At 36.0% G+C, this 12,146-nt stretch overlaps 1 protein-coding gene across 1 annotated transcript in view; it reads left to right on the top strand.

The window, feature by feature from the left end:
• The window catches only part of LOC108987204 (TATA-binding protein-associated factor BTAF1), a 56,932-nt gene that overhangs the window by 8,456 nt on the left and 36,330 nt on the right, over positions 1-12,146 (top strand). The window contains exon 6 of the mRNA XM_018960081.2: positions 6,765-6,846. Coding sequence (XP_018815626.1) covers positions 6,765-6,846 — 82 coding nt within the window. The remainder of the gene's footprint in view (positions 1-6,764; positions 6,847-12,146) is intronic.

Below are 12,146 nucleotides of genomic sequence, written 5' to 3'. Positions count from 1 at the left end.
GGGTTAGCCCAAGAGGTGAAGGCCTTAGTCTTGGGATATCACTCCCTTCAAGGTCCAAGATTCAATATCTCATGGGTGTAAACAATTATTTGAGGCCACACCCTCTAGTGAAAAGCCGGCGATTTAACCAGTTCCGTGTAAGGAAACTTCCGAGGGTGAGGTGCACAGGACCGGGGTTTACTCTGCAGGGGTGGGTCCGAAGGGTCCTGCCTTGGATATGTTCCCCGACATAAAAAAAAAAAATATTCTAATTATATTTTATTCAACGTTCATCTCAAATCATCTCATTTCAACTCACTATTCAAACGACACTTAAATCATTCACTGCTGATTTAATACAAGCCAAAACTAAAACTTAAGTTACATAACCGAAGGTCCAAAACTGCTGAAACACAGCCCGTCACCAAAAATTGTTACTTGTTCCCAACTAAACAACCAACAACACAAATTAAAATCAATTACATGTTCTCATTCCAACAACAAACAAAACAAAATATTGGGGGCTTCTTCCCATTCCAAGTTGTGCTGAAACACAACCAGCCCTACAAATTATCCAAACCGTCATCCATCATCCAATTACCAACCAACAACAAAACCAGAGCAATAACTCAGTTTTTTCTTCCCAACTACAACAACAAACCAACATTTTCTAAGATCAATCAATTACGAACCCAACTACACACTGCTGAAACACAACCAGCAGCAATAATTCAGTTTTTTCTTCCCAACTACAACAACAAACCAACATTTTCTAAGTTCCCAATGGGCCATTCCAACAATGAAAGAAAACCAACAACAAAAGAAATAAGTACCCATTCCAAATTTTCAAAAAAAGAAAGCCAAACTCCGAGTGCCATTCCAAGTCGGGCCTGAAGAAAAAGAGAGATTAGTAAGAAAATAAGATAGGTCCACATAAATTTATAAAAATAATGAAACAAAATTGAAGAAACAATAGTTACACAATTACACAAATGCACCTCAAACCTCAATCATTTTCATTAGTATACTCGCCATACTGATGGTTAATTCTACATTAAGATGTTAAAATATAAGAAATTAGTATCACAAAATGACAAAATCAAGATATAACAAAAACTAAAAAAGGTCTCTAAATATATTACTTGAGTCAAACTTATAGCTGTCCGCATCATCAATTGTATCCGAAGGAGTGGACTTCAATCAGTTTTGCGCACACACAAGAGCCTCTACAGTTCTAGGAGCCAAAGAACTCCGAAATGGAGCTAGGACACGGCCTTCTGTGCCAAATGTTGACTCAAATGCTACACCGGTGATAAGAATGACCAAGATATCTCTTGCTATTAGAGCAAGAACCGAATAGTTGGTGGAGTTGACCCTCCACCAAATTAAAATGTTGAAACTCTCCTTAGGAACCTCAACATCCTCCAACAAATAATGTTCTAGCTCCGACTTACATTCTATCAATGTTGCTAATTTTTGCTCTTTATGGAAGTTTCTCAAAAAGGCCAAGGGATCAATTGTACAACTACTCCTTATTGTTGTATTACCCTCATTACAAGTATGAGACCTAGTTTGGGCTTGGTTTGTTTTCACAAACCATCTTATCTCTTCTCATTTAATAATTATAATTTTTCCAAAATCCCAAGTAAAATACAAAAAATAATTCAACTTTTTCAAATCATAAAATAAAAATAATATTAAAAAATTATATTCTAACAATATTTTATTCAACTTTCAACTTTCATCTCATCTGGATAACCAAATGAGGCCTTAGACCCACTTGCGCACCCACCACTAAACATAACATACTATTCATACAAGAGCTTCATATCCCTCTTAAGGAGTTCAACTAGTTCCTCACCCCTCATTGCCTAATGTGTGATTGAACTAATATGCTTGAGTAACTAATTTGTACCGTGGATCAATAATGGTAACAATAAACAACCTATTTATCCTTTGAAGATCCTCCTATATTTATCATACTTTTCTTTCTTTCTAAAGGCCATTGAACTCAAGCATCAATTACTATTGTCAGAAAAACTATTCAAGCATGAATATCAATAAAGTTAGCCGTGACACACATAATTAAAGTTTTGGACAGAAGTCTAAGTGTCGGTGGTCAAACACAATCTTTGTTTGGTTATCAAAAATATTTTTTTCAATGTATCATTCTCTCTCAAGAATAGCCTCATACAATCCCTCATTACTGTAAAATGAGAAGGAATAAGAAATCTAGAATCAAGGGATTTTGTGTAGTCCCGAAACCCTTGGCCCTCAACAACCCTAAAAGATGAGTCATCCACTGTCACCATCCTAGCAAGGGAAGCCCTAATTTTTTTTTTCTCATTATACTTGGTCATCCCTAGATTTTTCTCTCATTCCCCTCCTTCCACTCTTGCCTCCAAGACCAAGAATTGTTGTCCCTTGTCTAATCTACTCTTATGGTTTTTAGGGCAAAGGTGGATGTGTGCTCTCATAGCTGAAGTGCCCTACTTTTTGGGATGACATTTCCACAACCTCCCACAATGGTTACAAGCTGTTGTAGATTCTTCGGGATCACAATCAAACACTCTTGTGAAGTGATCCCATATCTCAGACCTATTCTTGTGGTTTCTACCAGTCGGTAGAGAGCGGGGGGTAGAATGAAAGGTAGAAGGAGTGCCTATTGAAGAGTCTAATGATTCACTAGACTCTTCGATTATAGGAGCCTCAATAGGCTGTTGTAGTTCTTTTGGACAAGATGTAGAGGTGGACGTAGGAGTGCTTGTGCCTTCAACATTCATGATTTAAAAACTAAAACACAACACACAAACAAAGGAGCATAGTTAATCATACAAAAACAGCCCCAACTATGCAAATTCACATTCAAAAACAGCCCCAAGTTCCCAACATTCAATATTCAACAGCAACATTTCCAAACCAAAATATTGAGCAGAAAAAAAATTCTCTATTCATACATAATCAAAATATTTCCAAACCAAAATATTCAACAGCACCATTTCCAAACCAAAATATTCAACAACAACATTTCCAAACCAAAATATTCAAAAGCAAAAAAAATCTCTGTTCATACATAATCAAAATATTTCCAAATCAAAATATTCAACAACAAAAAATTCTCTATTCATACATAATCAAAATATTTCCAAACCAAAATATTCAACAGCACAAATCAACCATTTCAATCACAAACAGCAGTGGAGGGACTTACTATGGTTAATCAACAATTTGGAAGCAAATTTGGGCATGCAAGCAAACCCCAAATCTGGAATCAAGATCAACCAAAAATCAACCATACATGAAAAATCAACCATACACGGAAGAGGCACTTACATCAGTGGTGAACGGCGTGGAGGGACGACCACACGACTGGAGAAGAGAGAGCGAGGCGACAGGCTAGGTGAAGGCGGCTCAAGCAAATCTGGAAGCAAGATCAAGAGGCACTTACGACGGTGGTGAACGGTTAGGAGTAGTGGAGGAACGACCACACGGTGGTGAGAGAGAGAGAGAGAGAGAGAGAGAGAGGCTAGGGTTTTCGGTTTACTTTCTTATTTAGGGATTAGCTTTAGGGATTAAAAAAGGGGGGGGGGGGGGGGGGGGGGGGTTATTGATGCCTGGGGATGATGAGGAAGAGGGGGTGGTGTTCTGGCGCGGGAAAAAGGGAAGGGAAAATTTGATGAGAGAGAAGAGAGAATGAATGATGAGAAGATTGGGGGGGGTGTGGTAAAACCTTAACATGTAAAAAGACGCCGTTTTACTTAAATTTTGGCTGTGTTGGGAGGGTTTTGATAAAACAATGCCGTTTTGACCTTGTTTTGGCCCTTTTGGGCTGGACTGCCAGGGTTTTGGGCTTTTAAACCCTTTTTTTTCCCCTAAACTATGTTTTGGTTTTTTCTTTTCCTAATCCCTAAACCAAACCCTAAATTAATTTTAATCTTAGTTTTAGGCATGTCTTTTTAATTGTTATTAACAAATTTAATTGTTATAATTGGTTATTAACAATTACTATTTAACTAGTGTTTAATTGTAAAAGAAGATGTGATGCGAGTTTTCCAAGAATTTTATGCTTTTCAAAAGTTTGAGAAGTCGTTGAATGTTACTTTTATTGGCCTCATACCTAAGATAGCCGGTGCTTCTGAATTGATGGATTTTTGTCCTATCAGTTTGGTTAGTGGGATTTACAAGATAATTTCTAAGGTGTTAGCTAATCGAATGAGTAAGGTGATGGATAAGATTATTTATAGATAGTCAGATGCGGGAATGTGTTCTAGGAGTTCTTTGCTCAGAAGATCGTGTGAATTGGGATTTTCTTTTCTACATGCTCAGAAGATGTGGTTTTGGGGATAAGTGGTGTTGTTGGATTAGACAACATCTCAATTGCTCGGTTTTCGGTGTTAGTTAATGGGCAGTCTTGTGGTTTCTTTCAGAGTTCAAGAGGCTTGAGATAGGGGGATCTGTTATCTCCTTTTTTATTTGTAATCTTTATGGAGGCTTTGAGCCATATGGTGGAGGCTGCGGTAGAAGGGTGTTTTCTTTCCCCTTTTTTGGTGGGAAATGCAAATAATGGTTTCATTTCAATTTCCCATTTACTCTTTTCTGATGATACTTTTATCTTTTGTGATGCTGATGGTGATCAGATTTAAGCATTGAGGGCTGTATTTTTATGTTTTGAAGCTGTCTCGGGGCCTTAAGGTGAATTTGGGTAAGTCGGAGATGGTTCTGGTGGGGGATGGTTTTCAACTATTTTACTTAATGGAGGGACTATTCATGAGTTTTTGTTTTCATTTCCTAATCTTAGAATGTAATTAGGTGTCTTTTGTATACTTCCTGTGTACATGGGCTTCGCCTATTGCATTCGATGAATAAAATTTTATTACTTAGAAAAAAAAACTAGTGTTTAATTACATGTTATTAACTCGTTATACTATTCTATACTAGTATCTAACTTGTTCATATTATAGACTTTTAAGACTTGTACAATAGTATTTAATTACATGTTATTATACTAGTTTCTAACTTATTTCTTACTTAATCATATACCAGACTTAGTATTACATGTCATTATATATTAGTATTACATGTTATTATCCTAGTGTTATTAAAGTCTAGTATTACATGCTATTATATAAATGTTATTATAAATTAATGTTACATGGTAGTAAATTAGTAATACTACGAGTCTATGATATTTACATATACGAAACTATTATTAGTCAATTTAGTCTATTTAATACTTATATTATAGTATAAGTATATTATTTTATATTACACTTGGACTTCTTATATTATTTTATATATAAGTTCTAGTCATATAACTATATAACTCTACTAGTATATATAATCAATATATAGATAAATACAAATTTTTATAACATATGTACAATATCGGAGTTCAAAGGAAAAACTAGAGTCAGAGTCGGTTGAAAGACACCTCCGACTTCGAGACTTTGACTCCGTTTTGTAAGAGTTGGAGCGGAGTCGGATTTTTGCTCAGCCCTATGCTTCCCTATCTCGTAAGGAGGATTGGGTATTTGGAACTTGCAATCTTTCAACAAAGCTTTGGTTTGCAAATGGCTATGGAGATACCACAATGAACGGGGGAGCATTATGGAGAGCCGGTCATAGAATCGACGTATGGTGAACTATAGGGAGGATGGTGTTCGAATGAGGTAAGTGAGCCATATGGGGTGAGATTATGCAAACATATAAGAAGAGGATGAGACATACTCAAGAAGTATTCGTTTTGAGGTGGGCAATGGATCCAAAATCAAATTTTGGCACGTGTATGATGTGAAACAGGGCACTCAAGGAAGGTTATCCAGAATTCTATGGCATAGCAAGAATGAAAGAAGCCTCAATTGCGGACCTCTTCATCCTATCTAATGGCACAAGATTGGGAAGTTGCCGCTTTTTCGGAGTTCTATAGTATACTCTACCCGTATTTTTTTTTTTTTTGGGGGGGGAGGAAGACATGATCTTTTGGCACCCTTCTAAAAAGGGGAAGTTTACAGTCTGCTCCTACTATCAAGCCATGACCACGCATAACACAATGGAGAGTCCGTAGATCAGTTTTTATGGACAGTTTCCTTAGGGAAGATCCTCACAATAGGCAACCTACGGAAACGCCACATCAGTCATAGATTGGTGTTGTATGTGCAAAAAGAATCGATAGTTTGTAGATCATCTATTACGTCTGGGCTTAGCTTGGGTGATGCCGAAAAGGATAATCGGCCTCCTAGCTTCTTGGCGAGTCATCCGAGGGAACTCTCAGATTGCAACAGTGTAGAAGATGGTCCCAATTTGTCTATGGTGGTGTGTTTGGAGGGAGAGGAATGCAAGAAGTCTTGACAATTGAGAGCGGTCAATGGATGAGATTAGAAGTTTATTTTTCAGTACTTTCAACTATAATTGGTTTTAATGGCATCTCTTTTCATGACTTCCTTGTATCGTTAAACTCACATGCATAGGCTACACTCTTGTCTGTTTTATGTTTACCGATAAAAAAAAGGGAGGTTGCTTCTTTCTAACTTGTTCTCTTCTCTTCTCTTCTCTTCTTTGTGAATTTTGGTGATCCTATGACTTCTTTTAATCTTTTAGCCCATTGGACTTACCCAAAAGAGGGAAAACAAAAGACGAAAAATCCCTTTTTATTTAACATTGAAATTCTCGTTACTTTACGAATTATTTCATGCTACCTGGTGGCATCAACATTATTTTAATCTTTATTTTTTGGGTTGCATTGCTATGGATCCATAATAGTCTTTCTGACATCATTTTATATTCAGGAATATGATATTGCAGGTGATAGTATGAAGAGCCCAATAGAGCGCTTGGCTCGCCAGAAACAAAATCTTCGTCGCCGTTTGGGTAAGTGCTTATATACTTATCTTTATTTTGTTGTAGCATTTCATACACATGCATTTGGCTTTATTTCTCATTGATGTTTGCTGTCGGGATCCCGCTTTGGATTTTACTAATTATATATATATATATATATAATTGGTTATACCACACCTTGAGGAGAAAACTATTCTTCAAAGAAGGCCATAGGCTTTGAACTTCTATTTCTCAAACTTGAATTTAAAGGACATAGAACATGCTTTTATATTGGCTAATTTTGAAGAGGTCTCCAAGTAAAAATAGAATTACAAGGCTATCCTTAGGTTTAGAAAGAAAGAGAAGGATTGAAATGCCTAAAATAACCTTGAAACTTGATAACAAAGCAAAAACGTTGTTCCTAGCCATTCTTTGCACCTGAGTAATGCAAAATAAACTTCTTGCAAGATTTTCCCGATTTTTTTGCATAAGGAAGATGTCATAACGATTGAGTTTTTCTCATAAACAAGTGGCAAATCTGTCTATTTTAGTTTCTTTTATCACAATTGTTTCCTTGCACTTTCTAGGCTTAGGGTTTTGTTCATTGACATATAGAAAAACAATGATAAACATGTTAGATTCACAACAAATAGGAAATTTGGAAAATTGGGAACGAATCATTGAAACTTACTTTTTTTAATAAATAATAACCATTTCATTCTTGTCGGGGTAAGAAATTTTCTGCACCCTTCTTGCAAATAGTTCTCTCTCCTATATCTTTGTGATGGGCTTTTTGAGTAGGTTTTTCATCGATTCGAAGATGTTTTATTCCAAAAAAACATGGGGCTGTCGATATCAAGGATTTCAGATGGGTAGTGTCTACAAGATTATGGCTAAAGTTTGGGCAAACAGATTGAAATCAAAGTTATCAAAGATTATATCCAATTCCCAAAATGCCTTTATCAATGGAAGACAAAGTCTTGACTTGGTTGTTATTGCCAATTTGTGTCTTGCCATCTGGCTAAGATTGGGACCCCGTAGAGTGCTTTGTAAATTTGACTTTAAGAAGGCCTGTGTTGAGGATTCTTGATCTATTTGTTGAGAAGATGGGGATTTGGAGTGAAATTGTGTGCTTGGATCGCACAATGCATATCTACCATTCATTTTTCAGTATTTGTAAACAGTACCCCCATGGGCATTTTCAGTAGCACTTGAGGTTTATGCCAAGACCCATCATCCCCTATACTCATTACTATTGTTATGGAGGCTCTGAGTAAGATGATTTCTACTATGCTGCACAGGGGTCTCCTCTCGGGCTTTATTGAGGGAACTAGGAATGGGGGCCAATATCTCTCATTTGTTGTTTGTAGATGACACGTTAGTATTCTATGAGGCTAGACATGACCACCTTCGCCACTTGCGTCTATTCCTCTGTTTTGAACTGTTATCTGAGTTAAAGGTGAACCTAGCCAAATCGAAATTACTTCCGGTTGGTGGAGTTGAGAATGTAAGTAACATGGCAGAGATCTTTTGAGATCTCTACCTTACCCATGATGTTTCTTGGACATCATTTGGGAGCTAACTTCAAAGCCAAAGCCATTTAGGATGGCATTATTGAGAAGCTGGAATGTCGTTTGGCTGGCTGGAAATAGTTTAAACTGTCGAAGGGTTTGAAGTACCTTGATCAAAAGCACACTCTTAGATTTACCTCCCTACTATACATTTGTAACAACCCGTTCCCCAATAAAGTCATTTTTAGAGTTCCCGTGAAACCGGTGTGCTAATAAACTTTGACTTAAAAACTTTTCTTGTTAACGAAGCGCCAGATACAAAAAATTCTATAAATAAACAAAGTCAATCTTTATTAAATACTTAAAATCCAAAAGAGAGTTTGCGGAAACAGTTATTTAAAATCAATAAAATCTCACGTGCTTATCAAAATAACTTATTAAGCTGGAAATCAAAAGCTAGCATAACATAAACTATTTAGGCCTCAAGTCTTGTCTTGCAGCTCCATCCTCATAAAAATTCTCACATGGGGAGGTTAAAATATAAAATATATAAAATTGAGTCGAATACTTAGTAAACAACACATCATACAGTAAACAAAATAAAAATAATGTTTCTTGAAAAATATGCATACTTATAAATACATACGTAAATAGTAAATATCATGAACATGAACTTGTCTTTCACTTGTCATAGGTCGACACCCATTGTTGACCCCTATGAGTTAGGGTTGACGAATCTAAGTAGATTCTGATTCCATCATTCATACTTCATCATAATCATACTTTCATACTTGTCATATCATAGATTTCAAATGAAATCACATTCTTTCATAAAATGTCGTGATATGTGTTTTCTCACATAAAATCATGATTTTTCATAAATATTTTAATGCCTAAATCTTCACATAAAATCATACATGGTTTTTCATAAAATATCTTGGTGCAATTATTATGCAACTAACGTGAAACTTATGCATAAACCATGGCATTTATAAATTAATCATGACTTGGGTACATAAAAAGGGGCTTCTAATATAGGGCGTACATGCATAATACATACCTTTATAAAAAAACATGTCGTTTACCATACATACGTGTAAATGTATGATCATGTTACTTACTTCGTAGTGCCAATCCAATATTTCTGTGGTGTGATTGATTACCTATAAAATACAGGTAACTTACGTAAATTTCTAATTTAACACGTACTTCGTAATCAAAACTCAAATTAGCAGAGTATTTTGTATTTCTCTAATACCTAAAATCCTCAAAAACCCTAAAATATTGTCAATCCCCAATTTCATGTAATTTCTCCAAATAATCATTTGATTAACCTCCAAAATATTATCACGCTTAAACATCTAATTTCTCTCGATTTTCATCACCATGTCACTATAAAAGTGCTAAAATGGTTTCTCCACATACGTAATTTGACTAGAGTCTCAAGGTTTACATGTGCGTGTCTAGAGCTTCCTGATTTCGAATTAGAAGATGGGTATTTTTTTATAATCACTTGAAGAATAGATGGCTTACACTGAGAGGCTATAGAGGCAGAGAATAATGTGTGCGCTGTGGTCCGTGGTATAATAACTGAGAGGTAGAGAGAGAGAGAGAGAGAGAGAGAGAGAGAGAGAGCTGGCGTGAGGGAGAGAGAGAGAGAGATTACTGAGAGAGTTGAAGGCTACGCACGAGGGTGCTTGGGCGATGGAGACTCACTATGCAGCAACGACCAAACGGTGGTAGCTTTTGCGTTGGCTTAGATGTGGAGGATTGCAATTTTTGTTGGTCACAGTGGGGGAGCCGGTGCTCTGTTTCGCTCCTGAAAACAGAGCTTGCCATGTGGTTGGATGCGTGGAGGTTGTTGGCGTGGAGGAAGAGGATGTGCGACGGTGGTTGGCTTGGCTTTGGGGTGCAGTGTGAAACGGGGCTGTTCGTGCAGTGGTTTCACGGTGGCTGAGCAGAGGAGTGTTATGGTGGTGGTGGGCTTACAGTTTGAGTGCTGGTGGTGGATGAGCATACAATGACTGAGTGGAGGCTGTAAGGGTGTTGGGCTTGTTTTTAGACGTTTGTTGCGAGTGACTTGGCCATGGGCTGTGAGGAAGGAATGGATGGGGGTGGTTTCCGGTGTGCTTGGTGTTCTGGCCGTGGCTGTAACGTGAGGAATGTGAGGTGTGGCTGCTTTAGGTTTCATAGGTGATTTTCACGAATAAAAGAGGGACTTTATATTGTTAGGTTTAAGACTTTTAACCTGAAGATGACTGTGGAATTGTAACCCTATTGAGAGAGCTTTATTCAATGAATTCTAGTGGAAGTTTAAGACGTGCATGTCTTAACCATATTAAAGGCAGTCGGTTAAAGAGTTTTAACGTGAAGATGACTTGTAGAGTTGTATCCCTGTTGGAAGAGAATTCCATTGGGCCCAACAGGTTTGGATTCATATCATGGGCTAAAAATTCAGTAATTTTAATTGGGTTTCTAAATTATTGGCCCATTAATTTTTTCTAAAATTTTCAACTAATCTTAATGACTTTAAAATAAAATTTTGGGCCTAACTAAATCCCAAGAATTAATAACTTGCAGCTTATCTAATATGGCTCATAAAAATCCAATAACTTCAAAAATCTTAATAGCCCGTAGGCTATTTCAATACGGACCATTAAACTTATTTTAGGCCCTTTAGATTTTTTATTTTTTTTTTATTTTTTTATTTCATTCCTAGTAATATTGGGTTAGGTCATTACAATGTCCTTGTTCCCAATTCCTATGAGAATTGATAATAGGCTTGAGAAACTAAAAGAAGATTTTTATGGGCATGTATGAGGGAGGGTCATACGGTCCATCTTGTGAAGTGGTCAATGGTGTGTTCACTGGTTGCTAATGGAGGGATAGGCATGAGAAACTTAGGGGTTGTTTGGGAATATGTTTCATCTCATCCTATCTAATCTCATCTTATTTACTTCCCAAACATCACTCAAATATAAATATTTTTCTATTTCAAATTTTCATCTAATCATTATAATTTTGCCAAACTTCCAAAAAAAAAAAAAAAAAAAATCAACTTTTTCAAATCTCAAAACAGAAATTATATAAAAAGATTATATCATAACAATATTTTAACTTTATAATATTTTTATTCAACATTTTTCTCTCTATTTTTCCAAAACTCAATAAAGCCTCTTAACTCAAATCATTTTATTGCTGTTCACAAACTATTTCAGTACTATTTACAGATTTTTCATCTCATCTCATTCCCCAAGCATCCTCTAAGAGTTTGTGTAAGAGTTCAGCTTTTAACTCTAGTTTATGCATTGGCCTCCTAATTAAAGTTACACTTCTGGTGTCTACTATTATTTTCATATTAATAAAATGTATTTTCACGAGCTTGCGTAAATGTCCTATTCTATTCAACACAATGCTACTTTTTTTTTGTACATGTACATGACAATCTTTATCATAAATTTAGTATTTTTTTATCCACGAAATACATGGTCAAGATATACAGCTCTAACATAATAGGTTTTTTTTTTTATTACAATAATACTGACAAGGAAACGTATATGCGAATTATATATTGGCTGTTGGATCTTATGCGGACATAATAAATTAAATAGAGAGAGAAAAATAAAGAATTGACAGGGATTTAATGTTTTTGGAAAATGAATTATATATATGGACTCACAAAAGTCTATTCATTCTACTCATCAAATTACCCAAATCCTAAATATAATTATTAGACAAAAACTCCAAATCTTAAACTAAACAAGCTCCACATGATGACAAAAGACAATTATTGGAGATAATCCCTCTCATACTATATAGGCACGAATTTGCAATCATCCT

Source organism: Juglans regia, chromosome 3 (assembly GCF_001411555.2).
Source record: "Juglans regia cultivar Chandler chromosome 3, Walnut 2.0, whole genome shotgun sequence".
NCBI lineage: Eukaryota > Viridiplantae > Streptophyta > Magnoliopsida > Fagales > Juglandaceae > Juglans > Juglans regia.
This window is presented reverse-complemented; position numbering and strand designations above follow the sequence as displayed.